Source organism: Phoenix dactylifera, chromosome 5, assembly GCF_051530095.1.
Source record: "Phoenix dactylifera cultivar Ajwa chromosome 5, Ajwa_hap1_PhDact_Kaust_v1.1, whole genome shotgun sequence".
In the NCBI taxonomy this organism is placed as follows: Eukaryota; Viridiplantae; Streptophyta; class Magnoliopsida; order Arecales; family Arecaceae; genus Phoenix; species Phoenix dactylifera.
In genome coordinates this window covers 36134044-36154030 of record NC_143194.1, presented here as the reverse complement: position 1 = coordinate 36154030, position 19987 = coordinate 36134044, and the positions used below count along the sequence as shown (strand labels likewise).

At 39.0% G+C, this 19987-nt stretch overlaps 1 protein-coding gene and 1 pseudogene across 1 annotated transcript; one reads left to right on the top strand and one right to left on the bottom strand.

The window, feature by feature from the left end:
- The first annotated feature begins 10729 nt into the window (after window positions 1-10729).
- LOC103708227 (uncharacterized) lies at window positions 10730-14899 on the top strand. Its single transcript, XM_008793048.6, has 4 exons — window positions 10730-11257; window positions 12276-12476; window positions 13094-13423; window positions 13510-14899. Exons 1-4 carry the CDS (start codon window positions 10868-10870, stop codon window positions 14365-14367), a joined length of 1779 nt encoding a protein of 592 aa, XP_008791270.3. The 5' UTR covers window positions 10730-10867; the 3' UTR covers window positions 14368-14899.
- A 3350-nt stretch (window positions 14900-18249) lies between these two features.
- LOC103708228 (glycylpeptide N-tetradecanoyltransferase 1 pseudogene) lies at window positions 18250-19726 on the bottom strand (annotated as a pseudogene).
- Between the last annotated feature and the right edge of the window lie 261 nt (window positions 19727-19987).

The window sequence follows — 19987 nt, the reverse complement described above, 5'->3', positions numbered from 1 at the left end:
TCACACAAATGAATGTACATGAAGGTGGTGAATGGTAGCATCCTATACCCCAATAAATAAAGCAAATAATCAATCTCGACCACCTCCTACCCACACACGCATACATGATTATCATCAAACATATCTATCAAATTTTCAGGTAAATGATCATATTTCTTTCATGCAAATGATTATAATTTCAAGTAGAACAGCCAAATTCAAAATTTACTTTCGCTAAATACGCAAGTCACTCTATTGATATCCAGGCTAACACCGACTAAGAAGATTGCAACTCCAAATAAATGCATGTCCTATTCCCTTTTAACCATATATATTGTCTACATGATAGAAAGATAGAGCTTGTGTTAATAGTGAATAGAACATTGTGATTTAACAGTATGATTTTCATGTTAACAGTATGAATGGACTATGAATCATTAGCTATGATTTTCATTAGATGTTATTAAATAGTGGATGTCAATGCTGCTTAAGAAGATTACAATATAAGGAGAAATGCCCAAATTTAATACATGAACATAAAAACATCATGAATGTACAAATGATTTTGACAAAAGGATGCAAATTAATCTCTAAAATATTGGCACAAATATCAAGTCTTAATATCAGAGAACTCCCAACACTATTTGAGTTTATGCAAATATCATTATAACTTACAAGAAAACTCTCAAATCAGATAATATTTTCTACAATTCCTTTCTGTATATACATTTGGTTAGGGACATCAGCATATAACAAGACAACTAGTTAAGGAAGACACGGAAAGCAATATCAGTTATTTAGTCCACGTTTTAGAATATGAATGATTTCTTCTTTTAAAGATTATGTAGGAGATCAGCAGCTTTTAGAACAATCCCAGATTAAAATAAGTGCCTCTGCAGCTAACAGCAATGTTATATAGTATAGTGGAAAAGTTACATCTTAAGCAACTAATCCATTAGCATACTGACTCTTGATGCTTTCAGTAAGTTTTCATTGATATACGTAATTCAGTCCACCATTTATTGTGCTGTATTTCATTAAGAAATCTTGAACGTTGAACTACTGTCAACTTTTCTAAGCCTCCATTTATTGTGCTGTATTTCATTAAGAAATCTTGAACGTTGAACTACTGTCAACTTTTCTAAGCCTCACCGTTCTTTTAATGAATATAGTTTCCCCCGTTTGTAAAGTTTTCATATAGAAAATATGATGCCCGTGGCCTATCAGCATTTTAATTTCTATAAATAAAGCAAGAAAAAGCCCATTTGATTCCATCCATTATGGATTGTGCTTTATAAATTGCACGGGCATAAAGTAAGGAACAGTCTCTCCAACGAATAAATAGTTGGTTCATGTCTTAATGATCTAAGAAATTATTCTTGCTGATTTCTTTATAATCAATAAGTAAACTTATTGCATAGATTTCATAGTGACCACTAAGTAACAATTTACTGCAGAATTCTAAGGATGTCAATTAAATAATATTATATATATGAACTATCAAATTTATTGAAAAATAAAGTTTCATAAGAAATTAGACATATTGAGCAATGACTTTGTAGACATAATAATCAGTACTGAAACTAGGATATTGAATGGACATGCAAGGTCACCCAAGAAAAAAATATTATAGAAATCCTAAGTTACATTAAATGAGCAGAAATAATTTGATAATACTTTAAATCAGAGATATAGCTTGAAGCTGATCTAAGAAACTGTAGATAACTTTCCTGCCTCCAGCACTCCAAAATTACTAATATGCAAAGGTTTTCGAATGGAGCTTATGTCTTTGATCATAGAAAAATTCAGAAAACCCAAGCAAGAACTTCAATTAGGAGAGAACAATCAGGAGGAATCGCTTAATAAGTAATAGCTTAATAAGTAATGTCTTTTATCATAAAAAAATCACAAATACCGATCAAGAAATAGCTTAATAAGCGTCTCAGTAATAGGAAAAACTTTTTTTTACAAAATCAAGAACAATCCAGAGGAAACAGAGATCATATTTCGATCACGGAAAAATTCACAAAAACTGACCAAGAACTAGCTCAAAAGGAAATGGAGCTCATGTTTTCAATCATATGCAAACTAGCAAAAACCAATCAAGAATTACGATCAGGAAAAAAACAGAGATCATGTTTTTTTTGTGCTTAAACAGAGATCATGTTTTCGATCATAGAAAATTCACAAAAACCTATCAAGAACTAGCTCAAAACGAAAACGAACTCATAGTAAAATTAGCAAGAACGGATCAAGAACGACGATCAGGGAAACAGGGGATCGTGTTTTCAATCATAGCAAACTTCAGAAAATATTATCAAGAACTGGCTCGGCAAGAAACTGAGCACATGTTTGCAATCATATTAAGATGCACAAGAACCATGAAGAATCACGATGAGAAAGAACCGCATATACCTGTTTGAAAACAGCATCAGAACTGAGTGGGCTCTCTTTCACCATCCGGTGAGCGGAAGCAGACGCCCGGCACAAGAACTTCGCTGGAACCGCAACCCAGGCTCCTTGTCCCTCGGCCCACCGGCCACCCCACACCATCATCGACCGAGCCCGCCTTCTTCTCCTCCTCCCGATCAAACCCATCCACCACGCGATCCCTCGTATCAGTACCTGAGCTCGTATCCACTCCGGAGTCCTCCATGGAATCAGTGGTCAAGTCCTCGGCGCTCGGGAAGCTCGTCTTGGACGAGGAGTCCGGCACCATTACGGCCGCGGCGGCTGAGTGGAGCCTCCGCCGGAGAGATTATTGGAGGTCCGACCCCGGAGATGGCTCTGGGGCTCCCTCTCGGAATCGCCATCAGATCTCTCTCGCTCTGTTTCGCTTCCGTCCCCGCCCGGGCGCACAGCGCAATGGTATTTATAGAGACGGGAGGTCCGGGGGGTTATTCGAACGGGATTTCTTCTTGAATTGACAGGCTGAGCGAACTTACATTTATATCCCCAGAAACGATAGATATTTACATGAAAAAAGCCACTAAAATTATTTTTTAGTATAATTATAAAGTTTGTTTTACTAGTTATATTTTTTTACTTTCAATTGATATTTAAAAAATAATAATATAACTTTTATGCTAGATAAACCTTTACTATGATCTCAGTCAAGAGTACCAACTAGGAGAAATGACTGATGTAGCAATGAGCAAGGAACCCTGCAATCAACTCCACAAAGCAAAGAAAGTTCTGAGGTAATAATTAATTAGGGTGAAGGGCTATTCACTGCTCTTGTACAGATTTGAGTATGTTGGAAGGCGTTGAATGTGAAACTTGTTGCTATAGAATGCTAGCAGACTTTTTTTTCTCATTCTTAGACAAAAATCTTGATTCTTAGCAGCACTTGGCATGTGAGATGGATCATGAATGTGACATCTACGCATGATAACTAGATTCACATTAACCATATCCTTTTTCTCCTAGATTGGATACACATGCTCGCATGCATGCACACACGTGCACGGCACATATAGATAAATGATCCACTCATAACTTTAAGGTTTATGGCTTAAAATGTTGAATGTTGTAGCTTATACTATACCTAAGGAGGAAAAAAAGGCTTCAAAATTATTATAATTATAATTCTACAATCTCTTTGTGATCTATAATCCAAGATCATCACTAGACTCAATTTAAACCATTTTAGTCATTAGAAAAGAGTATCAAAGTTCAAAAGCGAGATCTGTCATATTGGAAAGCCGAATCATGCACTAAACTTTTAAAAGCTATAACTTGGCTATACAAAGTCCGACCAAGATACTCTTTTATTTTTAAAATCATGTAACTTTTCAAGTAAAAGTGTGGCATGCCGAACGATTAGAGCTAAATTTTATCATTTGGATCTTGAACAGGTCGATAAAAGTAAAAAAAAAAAATCTTTTCGAGAAAGTTTGATTGAGCATATCTTCCAATCTGAAAAAATTTAGTCACAATGTAGAAGTTGAGATCTACCTTCTATAAGATTTTAGCTTTTCATGTTTATTTCCACCAGTCATGTCTGTATTTAGAAAACTATGCTCTCTTTCAACTAGAAGAGGAATCCACACTAAATTGTGCAAAGGTCAATGTCACTAGTATAAATAAGACGGTGTAATTTAGTTAATTATTCATTAATAAAAGAAAATAGGATATAGACTCTACTTTTATCAAAATTTTTATTTGTTTAGATTTTTAAGAGATTTGAGTTGAGCGGGTTGAGGAAATTACTTCCTTCTTCATATTGTATCAATCTTGAGGCCATGATCGAATGTTACGAAATAATACATATTCTCAGAAAATAAAAAAGTGCATAAGAGAGTGTTTAGACATGTATTCCTCAGAATTTTCCTGCTATTCCTCCTTGGCGAATCAAGGAAGCTTGTCCTAACATAAAAATGCAACATGTAAGATGAGCTCTGAAGGAGTTTCTGAAACTAATTTACAATTGATGGTAAGCATGAGATGAGTCGTTTCAAAATATTATACAGGATCCAATAAAATTTGATAGCCAGTGGATCATGAGAACACGACTGATAAAAGGAATCCGAAACGGGGCATAGCAAGAGCTGTATTTGAGTAGAAGGTTAGGAACGTCAAGAAATAGTATACATCCTACTTGTTCTGTGAGTAAACTGTCATTACAAAACATGTCATCATCATTAATGGTGGCCGATTCTCCATGAAGCCCGTCATCTCTGCCTCTGTTAATAATAAGACGAACCTATTGATACAGTTGATGTTAATAATAATATGATCATAACAGCTAATAGAATGCAATTTTTAGAATGAAGCATTTATAGCCCTACGTTATATAACAGGAGATTTCTAAGCATTGTGCATTTGTGCCTAAAGTGTATGACAAAACCCAACATGATTATGGCGATACATTAGGGATCATGCTATTGTTTGATACATTATGGCAAAACCCTAAGGTATGGCAATCTTAATCATTAAAGTTCCATACATTGGCATCTTTACTGCTGTACAACATCTTCTTTGGTGCATCAAAATCATAATATGTACTAATATATACAAATGTTAGATCAGTAAATAACAAAAAGGGAGCATGACTGTATCTCATGATCTAAAACGGTTCCACCCATGCTTATGAAATTGTTATGATGATGGCTTTAAATTTTGCATTAAACTGTTAGTTGAACTGCATAATAATGATTGACTACGTAGTAACATTTCAAGTTCAAAAATCTCATTGCGTGCTAACTAAACTTTTTCTTTTGTTTGTTTGTTTTAGCTGCCGATATGTAAATTCTAACAATAAGCTTATAGCTAGCTATTTTGCGAGACGCAATAGACAAAGTTGCTTCACAAAGACATGAAAGGTGCCCACATAAATGTTCATTTTGTAAGCTAATTAAATCGATACTTTTCTAATCAAAAATAAATGACAGGGCAATTGACAAATGACTCCAATGTATTTTCAAACAATTTTGCATCAATTTAAAGTTCCATCTAACTCCAAAATGGTTGATTGATTACATATGCAGCATAAATATCTAATTTAACTAAGATCCAAGACTTGCATATACAAGAATTTAAGTTGATATAGCTTAGCATAAGCTAATGTTAACACTTTCAATAATTTGATATAGTATAATACTCAAACAGGTCTAGTTCCTTGCTTTAGAATCGATGCTATCACCATGCAAACCAAGACTTCGCCATTTTTTTTAGAAGATGAGCACTGCTGCAGCCTAATAATAGGAGACACTGAATTTTTGAAACATTATTTGAATTCTGGATCGTTGAGAAGCATGTCATTGTCTAAGTAGTTTGATAAGTCTGACTTTGGCTGACGTGGAGTTACCAAGCCTTCCATGCTAAGGCAGCACCATGAGCTAAAGTTCGGTCAACTTTCTATAGTCGAAACTCAATCGGATGACCAAAAGGAAGGGAGAAGGAAGAGACCGAACGGGCGAAGGCGTGAAGCAAAGCTGCCAGCCTAGTGCCGGCTTCGTGTGGATTACTCAAGATATTTGTACGGCATCGGATTCAATCTTTCGCGCAGGAATGATTGTGTCCTCTCTCGCAACGTCGACCGTTGGATTGCCCCATGTACTGATCTCAAAGCAATGCGAGCCAATTGACTTATCCTCTGCACAACTCTTGAAGCGACTATTGCGAGATCCAACGGTGGATTGGCGTGAAGGAAGGTGAATCCTACTTTCGTGCGAAAGATACAACCCCTTGTACCGCCACGTAGTCGCTCCAATCCTGAGCCAACTTCTCTCAGTTTCACATAACCGCGTGTCGCACGCGTAGTTCCTACAAGATCGATGAAATATAATTTTTAAAGAATCATATTTCTATCGAGAGATTCTGGATTCGAGTTCTTCATCGTGCATTTTCAAATATTTAAGCTTGGTTTGAATTTGATCCCTGTAATCTAGACATTTAACATGATGAGCAAATCTCCTGATCTAAAATAGTTTTGCCTATGCTTGTGAAATAAAATATGACTCTGGCTTCAAGTTGGCAACTTATGCAGTTGATTTTGCATTAAATTGTTAGTTTGAATTGCATGCTAATGATTGACCACGAAGTTGTGCTGCTTACAAACATCATCCTCAAGTACAAAAAAGCTCATTGAGTGATAACTAAACATTTTTTATTTTTATTTTAGTTGCCACCATGTAAAATCTAACAATGAGTTTATAACTAGGTCTTTCGGGACAACAAGCAAAGTTGCTTTGCAAAGATATGGAAGGTGCGTATAGGGTAATGAACAAATGACTCCTGCAAAGACCCAAGCGGGCATTTGTTTAGTCTCATATCAGCTATGCAATACGTAGATTTTGAATAATTATACAAGACCATAGAATCCAAAATAATATCTTCTAGTTAGCTTTTTGGATGAGATCGTGTATAGTTGCAAATAATATTAGAGTGAACCCAATCTATAGCCTATTTAGACTAAGGAATACTGCAATATGGGCTAATTTGGGCTAACCACAAACTAATCGAGATATTTGTAATTGAATTTTTTATGGTACTTGTGATTTGATTTGAATAGATTTGGATCCTTAACTTAATAAGGATGTTGTGGCCTAAAATGAGGAGAGTATGTGAAGACTCATGCGAGCATGTGTTTAGTCCCATATCAGCTATACATTAGGTAGATCTTAGGTATTTATACAGACCAGAAAATACAAATGATGTCTTATGGCTAGTTTTTTAGCTGAGATCCTGAGTTGTTACTAAGGCTGGCAAATAACAATGCATGTCCCATTTTCGACCTTCCATAAGTATGCTTAGATTTGGGCTAAACAAGTTTGGGTCATAAATAAAACAACTTATCTTGACCTATTTATTAAATGAATCATATTCGAGTTGCAGGATCTGTGATGCAGGACAACTGCAGGAAGGAGAGGGAAGGGGGAAGAAGAGGAGGAAAAGAAAAGAGGGAAGAAGAAGACAAGGAGGCTAATTTTCATTCATCATTCATCAAAACCCTAAACATGAGGATGGACCCATATATATAGGGTCACAAAATAACAAATAAACCTCTATAAATAAAACAATTTCAAAAAGGCCCTAAAATGACAATACGCAAATAAACCCAAATGACAATATGCAAACAAACCCAATCAACATAAAATAAATCCAACTAAAATAAATCAATCTAAAATAAAATCAGGCTGGCTGAATCGGCTGGGACCCGCTGAGCTGGCTGGATCCTATGGCGACAGGCTGACCTGGCACTGGTGTCCGCACCAACTCTCCCCGGGTGGAAAGAAGTCGACCTCGATGAAAGCGGCTCGATAAGGCCCCGATAATACTTCAACAAATTTGGATCAATCGGTGGTCCCTCCTCATACTGGATCCAAGTGTAACCGGACTTTGGTCGTCCACGCCAACGAACCAGAAAATGCTGTATGCCTTCATCACTGTCAAAAACTATTTGCTCGACTAAAATAGAATCAATATACTCTTTTTGTGCTTGATGGAGGAGAAAAGGAAACGAAGATGGGTTAGGGACTTAGGGTTTTCCCGTGCGGCGTAGGGCAATGACTGTCCCTATTAGCCGCCCATGGCAATGGCAGATTGGGATCTCTCCATCTTTTGGTTAGTGGCCCTTCTCCTGCTATCTCAATGTCCATTGCTTCTTCCTCTTATAGGTTTCTTGTTTCCTTAAGGCTTCGGCGATGACGACAAAGTGCTTTAGCACAAGAGAAGAAGTGATTCGTGGATGGCATCCAAATCTAGTAAGGGCTTCAATCATGATGATGAGGAGGTGGAGGAGTTCGGGAGAAAGGAGGTCTCCACAAATAAATGTTGTCTTTTTCCACTTCGTTGTTTTAATTATTTTTTTTTATTCTTTCATTTTTTTCCTCGGAACTCACCCTCTCCATCGTCTTCAATCTCAGCCCCCTCTCCATCGTCGATCTTGGCTTCACCCTCTCCATCGTCGATCTCCAGTTCACCCTCTTCATCATCGATCTCCACCTCACCCATTGCCCTCAACCTCGACGTCGTTGATCTTGGTGGTGCCCTCTCAATGGATATACCTCTCTCTCTATCTCTATCTTCCTCCCCTCCTCTCCCCCCTTGTTTATTAAGGTTAAACTAATAGGTTGTCCTGATCTGGCCTCTTTATTAAAAAGATTAAGCAGGTCAGATTAGGGTACCTCCTTATTAAGCATAACAAGTTCAAGTTTCAAATCTTGTCTTGTTTAATAAACAGATTAGATTTAACTCTAAATTTTTTTGACCCTGCATATGACCCGATTCGACGCGTTTGCCACCTCTAATTATATCAAATCTATTGGAAGATATATAATGTGTTTGGCCAAAAAAAAAAAAAATCAACCATAGGCAGACCATCCACTCTCATTCTCTTAGTATTTACGACTATAGCCACGATCGGCTCGTGGCAAGTCCCAAAAGAGACTAAATCCTGACTATAACATATCGTCCATCGATTATGTTTCGGTGATTGCTCTACTAGAGGCTCAAAAGAAAACTAACTCTGAAATCACATGGAGGAACATTCTTCCATCAGTATGTGCCAGCGATCAGCCTGACTAGCTAGATTCGAAAAAAACTAACTCCTAACTATAACATGTCATCAGTCAACATGCGTCAGCGATCGCCCCACTAGAGACACGGAAGAAGAATAGATTCTAAGCTTGTGTGATCATTGTCGGACTAGAGAATAGCAAAATCAGAACATATACTATATCAGCACATTTATCTGTGCAAATAAATACGATACTTGATCATATCATATTTGATCTAATATTTTACAATTCAATTTCATGCAACATACATATAATACTTAATTTAATTATAATAGAAATAGATTAATGTTCAACCAGACCATGTGTATGATTAAACACACTAGGGGTAGAGGTAACTTACATTTTTCACCCTAAAATCTCTCGAAATTCACTAGAAAAAATCGCAAAAATCTAAAATAATCCAATGTCTTATTAGACTTCTATATAAGTATTATATAACTTGAAATATCCTATGACAACATCCAGTCTATGTCCAGACCATCAAATCTAGTCTAATATCCAGGGGTCTTGACCACCCTTTGGATCAATAATGACTTGTAACTTTAGCAAGAACACATGTATTTCACAAGGAGGTGGAGTGCATAGTTACCCAAATGCAAACAAATTAGTCTTGATCATACCTCCTCACTCTCCGGATCCAGATTTCCACATGAACAAATTAGAGTTCTTGGGTTAGATCTAATTTATTAATTGAGAGAAAATTAGACTGATTAAAAAGATTTTGGCTCAATTTAAGCCAACCAATAAAGATAGAGAGAAGAGAGAGAGAGAGATACTCGATCTAGATTAAGTCAGGTGCAGGTTTGGTCTGTCAGTGATATGGATACATTACCGTATCTGGTCCATGAGTCTAAGAAGGAAAAACAACAAGGGGAGAAAAGAGGATTTTTTAAAGAAAATAATAAATAGGAAAAAATAGGAAGAAAAGGGAGAAATTAGAGGACGAATAAGAAAAAAAATGAAGGAGAAGAAGAAAAGAGAGAAGAAGAGGCTTGTGGGGGGGTGTCAGTCATTGTACCAGCCTGTGATCTCACCGATGGTTGTGAACAACCCCAACGGCCGAAGGCCGTTTGTACCGGCCCCTTGGGAGCCATCACCGGCAACGGCTCTACAACCCTATCTCAACAGCCAGAGGATTGGGTGGAGGAACACATTTTTTTTTCCTATTTCGATCTTCGTTTTTTTTTGTTGCAATTTTAAACTAAAATCAAGTGCATCTACTAACTTTAGTCCAAAATGCATCTAATTTGAGCCTGTTCTCACAGCCTACTAAACAGGAGATCTGAATTTTTGGAGCTGGAGCATTATTTGAGATGTCGCCCGTCGGATCACGCTCCACACAGATCTCAAATCACTCTGAACGTGTCCATTCATCTAGCTGTGCAGATCCAGAAGTAACCATCGCGCGATCCAACGGTGGATTCGCGCGAAGGAGGGCGAACCATTCTTTCGCGCGAAAGATACCTGCCCCAACCCAACCCAAGAGTTTACGCTATTCCTGCGTCCCCTCGGAGAACGGCATCCGGCCGGCCTAAGTTATCTGGGGGTTGACCCAAAGCTGCATCCACCCCCCAAACCCCACGAGAAAGAAAGAAAAAGGGCGCTTCTGAGTTCCCACGTAAACCGCGTTCGCACGCGTATAAACCAGCCCGTGTTGACGTGGCATCCCTGGGAGCGAAGGAATGAAAAGTCCGAGCTGGCCTAACGCTGGAACATCTTATTTAAGCAATCCCATTTATATCCAGAGCATAAATTCCCAGGTACCAAAAAAAGAAACCATCAGAAAGGCGGAAGAAAGAGGATAAGGAAAGGAGAAAAGGTTAGAATAAAGCTATCCCGGAAATATCCCAACCCGCCGGAGAGAGATGGTGGCGAAGAAGGTAATGAGATATTCTCCATGGGCCCCTTCGGCGCCGACGACGGCGAAGAAGAAATATAAGGTGCGGCTGGCGGTGACCAGACTTGAGGGGTTGCCGCCCTCAAGGGAAGGAGGAGGAGGAGGGAAGGTGGCCGCCGTGGAGATCAAATGGAAACGGCCGAGCAGGATGGGGAGCCTCTCGTATCTCGTGCGGCGGAGAAGGAAGCCGGTCCGGAGCGTTTCCCGCGAGAAACCGGTCGGAAACGATGGCGTCGTCGACTGGGAGGAGGGCGGCGATGCAAACATATGTTGCTTCTGGAATTCGGAGCTCGTTTCACGATCCGATTCCGATCCCAATTCTATCGGCCCTTTGGACGTCACCTTCTCCATCCTACATGTGAGTTCCTCGGTTTCTCTTTTCTGTTTCTTTTTCCTTAATTAATTATTATTACTTAGTGTCATTAGTTTCATGAAACGTAACGTTAAATGACCTATTAACTTGATTAGCGAAGGGCTTTATACGGCGTTAGTTAATTTATTTGGATTGACCAAGTGATTTGTGACTCAGTCCAGAAGAGGTGACCAGTCAATGATCGGTTCGCACTGGTCTTGACGCGTTAATTTATTCACAGTATAACCTAGTTTTTGGCCGAGTTCATCTGATGATGATGATTGACTCGACCCCTGATTAAAACAATTTGCCTTGGTTTTATCTCAACGTCTGAAGGTCAACCATAGAATATAAATTCCAATTTGTCAGAAGATACTGATACTGTTTTAAGTTTTCATTAGAAACAGCAAGAAAATCATGTATAATTTAATAGTTTGTGCAGGTTAGAGGTAAAAACCCAATAAATGTTTTGTAATACATGGGTTAATGCAAATTCATACTTCAATGCAAATATAAGGTCTTCCTAGTCCACATATCCATGTCCTATTCCAATTATTAGTTACATTTTGTTTTAGTACAATTTTTTAAAATTGAAACTTATGGTGTGGCCATTATGTATACAAGAAAGTAAATTTTGTCTAATAAAAAAAGGAGTAAATTTTGGAAACGATATGTGTGGAACTGAAATACTGAATAACTTAGACACAAACATCTGTAGCTAGACTAGGCTAACACTCCCATAAGTTTGTGAAGTTTTAACAAAAAGATCGATTGGGCCTGGATGCCCCATTATTTTCTGTTTTTCTTAAAAAAACTCCAAAAGCTTAATCAAACAAATAAATGTGAATTGAAAAATTCGAACTTGAACCAAAATTAAGCCGTGTCAGTGAATCATGCAGCCAATATAATTTGTCCGCTGGGTCACAGTATCTAATTCAGAAGGCTAAATTCTCCTTGGTTTATGAGATCATATCTGGACCAAAATGTTAACCTTTTCGCTCACCGATTTTTGCTGATCTTCCAGGGATTCCATGATCAACAAGGAGGGAAGGAAAATAAACTGGAAGAGGTAGGGACAGCAATGGTAAACCTAGCAGACTGGGCCAGCTCTTACCAATCGCAGAGACAAGGTGAAGAAGGGAAGGATTCCAAGCTGCAGGTCCAAAGGAAGCAGCTTCCCATCACCCTACGAATGGAAAGCTTGGCATGGGAGGCCACACTTTATGTAAGTACCTATCTCTAATGTTCTAATTTTTGTTCATGAAGGCTAGAATTTCAGTAGTGCAGGATAACAGAAGCTATTAAGAGAAATCTAAAGAAGCTGATGAAATATGTAAAAGAAAGACAATATGGTTAGTCATCAATATAATATGGTACCTAACAATTTGTCAATGTTCAAAATATTGATGAAAACGGTATGATATGTGACCTGCTTTTGAGTGCAAAAGAAGCATCTTGGTTTCTCATGCTAACAACCTCTGCATAAGATTGTGAAAGATTAAAACCATTTTACAAGTGGTAAGAGTTGGATACATTAAGATGCTAGGCTGGTCCCAGTTGTTTGACAAGCGCTTCTTTCCCCATCTGTGAAGGAATTACCATGGGTTAATTTCAGTATCCTTTTCTGCTCTTAAGAATTGTGAGTTATGCAAAATATAAATAGAAAATGAGGTTGACAACATTGAAAGAGAAAATATAATGGAAGTATCATTATAAATTTATAATGTCATTTCAACCAACAACAGGTACTATATTGAAAGCCAAACTGCGATTTAGTGTTTCTAATAAAACCATTTAACTGTTTGATAATAAAAAAGTCTGTTGATGGTGTGGGTCATGCAGGTGACCATCAACTTTGATGAGCCCACAAAAGGCAAGAAGAACCAACAAGAAAAGCAAACAAGCGACGAGGCTGGAACTGATGATTCATGTATCTTCAATGCAGAAGATCAGCTCCTATTAGCAGATGAAAAAGATAAATTGGCAGATTACAGCAAGAGGGATCATGCTGCCAGTAACAGCAGCAGCAGCAGTGGGAGATCAAGTCCAGAGACAGGATTGACTTCAAAAGAATCATTTCTTTCCTGGAGAAAGAGAAGCAAGATTGCTAACAAAAGCAGGGAGACCCAGGATTCTTCTAGTCTTGAAAACATACCTTCCAGAAGTGGCATGGTAAGTAATCACTACAACATAAGCCTTCCATATATCTCGATGACTACATGGATGGAATGATCTGAATTATTCATGTTTCTTCTCAGCACAAAAAAGAATCCTCAGGATCTGATCAAGATGATGATCTAGTTGGTAGCTGGAAAGTCAAAGAATTCATCAGCAGAGATAGGGAAACAAAGCTCAAAACTCAAGTCTTCTTTGCTTCCATTGACCAGCGAGATGAGAGCGCAGGTGGCGAGAGTGCTTGCACTGCCCTCGTTGCTGTAATTGCTAATGCACTCCACTCCAATGGACTGAACCCACCAACCAGATCAGAGTTTGATACGCTTATCAGAGAAGGCTCTTCTGAGTGGAGAAAGTTATGTGAAAATGTGTCCTATATAGGCCGTTTCCCCAACAAGCACTTTGACCTTGACACCATAATAGAAGCAAATATAAAGCCTATATCTGTTCTGCCAGACAAATCTTTCGTTGGGTTCTTCCAACCAGAGAGTTTTGAATCATTACATGGGGCAATGTCCTTTGATGATATATGGCAAGACATTACTAGCAACATCAGAGAAGGTGATCCTAAGGTCTATATCGTGAGCTGGAACGATCACTTCTTTTTGCTTAAGGTGGAAGCTAATGCTTATTATGTCATTGATACACTGGGGGAAAGATTGTTTGAAGGATGTTATAAAGCCTACATACTCCGGTTTGATGACTCCACGGAGATGTATAGGTTGCCAGAGGACAGTGGAAATGAAGGTGGAGAAGAGCTACACTGCAGTGGGAAGGAGTGCTGCAGGGAGTTCATAAATAGATTTCTAGCTACCATACCATTAAGAGAAGAGTTGGAGATTGAAAAGAAAGGAGTGGGGACAAACACAGCACTCCATCAGAGGTTACAAATAGAGTTGCATTTGACAGAGGCAGCTAATCAAATAGCGACTCAAAGTTGATTGGAGATGACACTCAACTATATGTGGAAGACACAGCCTGTTCCATTAAGTGTAGGTTGTTGAGTACTGTAATTGTAATGTAAACTGTCTGTATATCTGTACAGTCTATACCAGCACTAACATGGTTCCTGAAAAGAGGCAGAGACAGAAAACATCTATCTTGAAGTAGCAATTATGATATGCTTGACAAAAATCTTGACAACTGATAGAGAGGTTGCAATGGATATCAGAAAATCACTTCTAATTAGAATTTCCCATGTTAGAGAAATTTTATTGGAAGTATGTATGAGCAGAAAATAAAGGAAGCAAGGCAGCAAAAATGACCATCTCTGATTCTACACAAATATTCATACAATTGTTTGACTGTAAGAAGCCATAGAAAAATAGTTCAAAGTTTTTCTATTCTTTTCTTCTTCTTTGTTTTTGAGAAAGACGTCCTCCCACCTATTTGAAAACGGAGGACTTTATTGTTTGAAACAAATGTAGGATATTAAGCAGAACTTCTTGTATGGTTATGCCAAATCTTCAGCCATGGTTTACAGGCCCTACCTTTATTTATCTTCTGATCATTGTATATTGTTCACCAAAAAGACATTTTGCAAAGTACAGTAGTGATGGCCAAGAAGATATTTGTTTTATAGGCTTCAACCCTACTGCAAAGGGTAGCATATGTAGTATCATTTCAGAGGTACCCTTTCTGCACCCAAATCAACACTTACACACCAAATACAGGCCTAGCTATAATCAGTTTGATAGATCCAAATAAACTCAACTACCTTGTTACAATATTTACTGATTTTTATTTTTTTTTAAAAAAAAAGCCAAATGGACTTGTCCACTATATTCCTAACAATTGGTACATGACCTGTATAAGGAGTCTTTACAATAGAGTCTGGTTCTTAATTCATAAGGCAGACCATCCAGAATCCAAGTCTTGACATGTTTTATATACATTTTGAAACTAAGGGTAGGAGTTGTACATAAAAATTAAGAAATCAATACAGGAACCGTCTTTTCCACACCAGACACCGACGGAAGCTACCAGGTATCTTATTGAGAGAACAACTCTGCCAAAATAGGGCAAAACTATCTTCCTATTTTGATTCATACAGAACATTATGCTTCTCATTAAGATTCGGGACCTTAGACCAGATATTAATTAGGGAAGCCATACTCCACCTCTTGGTCTAGGAATCATGCACTAAACCATTTTTTCCAGGTAATACAAAGACAATTAAATCATCAACGTCTATGGTCAAATGATACTAAATTCAGCTGATTTATAACTTTATTAAATGAGTACCTACATCTTTTACTTACTTCAGATGTAAATTATGGACAGCTTGCTAATCTGCAAAGTCAACAATCTGACTTCAATAAATGCACCAGACAACTACACCCAATATACATTATGGACAGCTTGCTAATCTGCAAGGCCAACAATCTGACTTCAATAAATGCACCAGACTACCACACCCAGATTGCCATTCAGTATCTGCTGTACAAAAACTAATATCAAACATTACTTCTCCATGGCCTGCTATCAATGGCCCCCACTTCCCATAGAAAACCTTTTGCCTGGTATTTCGTTTGCTATTCATCAAGACTCAAGTCCACTTCCCAGTATAAGCATCTTCACAAGCCCAGCCCCACTTACTAGTGGTTATACATCAGGTTGCAGCCAGTGCTGCATACTGTTTGCAAGCTTGACCCTTGTATTTCCATGCAACGATTCTGACCAGATACTCGATTTCCTTGAGTTATAACATTATTTTAAGGCAGCTGAATGCAAAATTATGCTGAAGCTCCATTGAGTTCCAGTCTGCCATCTTGAGGCAAGAGCTGGGACTTCTATTTTAGTTTCGAATGGGAATTTCTAACAGAAATATGCATTAATGAAGCTAACTGAGATGTGAAAAAGGCAACTCTAACCATAGCCACTGGACCGACAAGGACAGTAACTGAATGGTGATCTACAAAACAAAATCTTGAAATTACAATAGGTACATTCAAGAAAGCCAATAAGATATTCAATTCCAATATAGATTGACCACATTTTAGCATCAAATAGGAGAATATGAACACAAATCAATATCCATCTCAGTAAGATAGTTGGGGAAAGAAGTCTCACAGTCTCAGTGACTTCTACCACAATGCTAGAGAAGCTAACTTCCAACACTGTTGAAATGACATCATCGAAGATCAACTTGCTCAGCTTATAAGCTTGTCATTACACAATTTGCCCAGCCACGCCAAACACCTTTCTACAGATCTTGCAGAAAGCACAACATCAGCCTCATGATAGACATCTAGGCAGTGAGCTACCAACTAGTCTCGAATACTAAAATCTTGGGGGAAAAGATCATTACGTGTCATTTATATGTACTAGGGGATCGACGATGGCAAGAAGATCATCATCTTAATACCTCTAGGATGTGCAGCATTTTCCTTATCTCCTGTTCAAGGCTCTTTGGATATACGAGAAGTAACTCTCCCAGTTGCAACTGTTGGACCTGATTCTGGTAACAAACCTCTTGCTTCATCTCCACATTGAATTGCATCACCAGTATCTTTGTGTTGCTAAAGAATCAGTATGTCATATATCATTGAATAAAATCTTTTAACTTCTGTAATTTCAGTGATTCCCTTTGGAACTGTCACTTATAAAAGAATTATTATGCATATACCTCATGATATTATCTTTTCACTCTCCCATCTCATCCCTAGAGTCTACAACTCTGTTCCTGTAGGACTTCAGGAGCTTTCTAATTGAGACAATTAAAGGCTTATGAGCAAATGGCTTATTTCATGGTCCTCCCACAATAATGTAGAAAGTAGGAGTCCTGCATCATAAAAAAATTTAAAGCCCTATACCCTGACATGCCTCTATCTCGTATATGTATTATATAATAACATAGTTTCAACATGTGAAGAAGAGTATAACTCCAAGAACAGTTTGGACCTAATTGAAACATCCTATACAAACCCATCTTAAAAAACTTTAACATCCAATCATCTCAAAAAATGCAGATCCATCTTACTGCAATGCTATGAAAGATGGATGTTGATAAATGTCTGCTGTAAGCCAAATAATTTCATATCCATTTTCATGATTCAAACATAATTGCACCCACTTAATTTAACATAAGGGATATATGAAGAGAAAATACTAGTTACAGAACCATATGTACTCAAAAAAATTCTAACAAAATGAAATTTCAAAATATGATTTGATGGTATAAATTTGACTTGGTTTCTGGCAATCTCTACTTGATGCAGATTCATTTTCCTCTGTAGCCATGAAATCTGACTTGATAAGAGCCTACTGTCTCTTAAATATAAACCATTTATTTTTATAACCCAACCATCACTGAATTCTGTTAGTAAATTTACATGATGCAGGATAAGAGAATGATAGTTCTGCAATCATATGTGCTCAAATGAAACCCTTAACATAGTTAGTCATAACTGAAAAACAATGTGACGGCAGAATGCAATTTTTAGTATGCAAAAGTATGGCTTCGAATTTAGCTGTTTCATTTGCATAAAAATGTATAGAGGGGATCAATGTTTACCACAAATTAAGACAATGGTCATCCTGGAAGCTAATGCATCAAGTAGGATAAGAATATTACGAACAACCCCAAAAAGAACGGCCCGTGCCTGTGAAAATAAAAAACCTTGATTATAGACCATATTTTGCAAGTTTTGAAAATATCATTTTATAACTAGCAAAGCTCAAGCAGATAATGAGAGATGAAGTTTCTTGCAGCACAGACAAGAATCAGTGAAGCTAATCAGCAGACAAGCAGCAAAATTGAAAATCAAATGTTAAAAGGAGAAGAGTTTTAAGAATCATCATAGGCTTCAAGTCAGGAGGCGTGAATACAGAAACATCATGTACCAACTCAAATGCTATATCATTCCCTAACAAGAAAATGGAAGCTCTTGCCATACTATAAGTTCTGCAAACGTTTGTAGTGCATGAAAAAGACCAGATGTATAAAACAGCAGCAACAACACAGTAAATTGTAACAAAACATACGTCCAAAAAAAATGTTCAAACAAAATCTCCAAGCGAATAAGAAGCTACAAGAGCACAAGCCGAAGTTCGGAAGGTTTCAGTTGCTTACTAATCCTATAATTGTAAAGATAGTAGTGGAGCTGCCAATCCCCCGACCCAAACTTCAGCTCCTTGAGAAAAGTCTCGTTCTCCATCACATCCAAGGCATTGAACGCATCATAGTCCCTCTGCTTCGCCACGATCAATGCATCATTCAAGAGCTGCGGCCATGATGTTTTCATCGCCACGTTATAGAACGAGTATGCAGCCTGAAGCACCGAGTAATTCTGGTTCGAAATGATCGAAGATGGCAACGTATAGAAGCTAAAAATGTCGGTGATCTCATGCGTCTCGGGGCTCTCCACCGGATAGCTATCCACCACGTCTTCCCTCGGAAGAAGCCAATGCTCCACATCGTTCTCATCTTCCGGAGTCCCAGGGTGGCCGCGGACTCCGGCAGCTTGTAGAGCCGGATGGTCCGGCTCATGGCCATCCAGTCTCCGAGCCAGGGAGAAGCCGACGTCGATCAGCTTCTTGGGATTCAGCGGCCGGTGCCAGTACTGGCACGTGGCGACCGGGGTCGGGATGACCACCCCGGCGGTATACGCCGCCTGCCAGGTGTCCTCCAGATGGACCCGCAGTGTGACCTCCTTGATCAGGACTGGCGCGAGCCGCTTCGAGCGGAGCTTCTTGTGGACGCAGAGGAAATTGACCTCGGCCATCCGGACGACGGCGTAGCGGACGTGGATCTTGGCAGGGACGGCGGTGATGAAGGCGACGAGCTTCTTGGAGGCCTTGACGCGGACGCCGATGTGCCAGGCTTTGAAGAAACCGGGGGGCGGAGGGCCCAGCGGAGGAAGGGCTGGGAGGAGTTGAAGCGTAAGAGGTTGTCGTCGTCCTCGACGTAGTTGAGGGCGAGGAGGTGGTAGACCTCGGCGCAGGCGGCGTCGTCGATGGTGGACCACCCCACGGGCTGGGTCTCCCAGAAGCGATGGCGCTTCGGGAGGGCCACGGATTCTTGGATTCTGAGACCGAGGGCCTCGACGGAGGAACCCTCGGGGTCGGGAGTCGGATTAGGGTTAAGGGTTTCGTTGTCATTGGAGTAGCTGGGCGCCATGGTCGCGGAGATGGTTGGAAACCCTATATTTTTCTCGCAATTGACGACGGTAGAATATCTCGGCGGCGCTCATTCGAGCCCTGGCTCCGATTTTCTTATAAAGGAGGAACAGGTTTGAAGCGCCGGAGGGGAGGAAGCCGGGAGCCGAGATGGGAAATTAGGGGATTGGGCCTTCTGGGCTGGGCTTAGTCTACGTTCTTGCAGTGGGCTTGCCAAGCCATCAATGAGAACAAGCTTTAGACTTAGAGGGCCCAATAATGGCCACCAAATTCGTGGTCCAGGGCATTTTCGTCTCTCGCACTGGACTACCAGCTTAATGAAATGATAGCTCAAAATAGAGATAAAAGTAGATTGAATAATATTCTTTCAGATCTATTTTCGTATTCGAATCTATTTCGATATAAATAAAAATTTGAGCATCCTACTAATATCTATATCTG

Excerpts from the sequence above, each read along its gene's own strand:
- LOC103708227 (XM_008793048.6), top strand. The coding sequence starts at position 10,868 with ATGGTGGCGAAGAAGGTAATGAGATATTCTCCATGGGCCCCTTCGGCG. Across the intron at positions 11,258-12,275 it reads TCACCTTCTCCATCCTACAT|GGATTCCATGATCAACAAGG; the intron begins GTGAGTTCCTCG and ends CTGATCTTCCAG. Across the intron at positions 13,424-13,509 it reads TACCTTCCAGAAGTGGCATG|CACAAAAAAGAATCCTCAGG; the intron begins GTAAGTAATCAC and ends GTTTCTTCTCAG.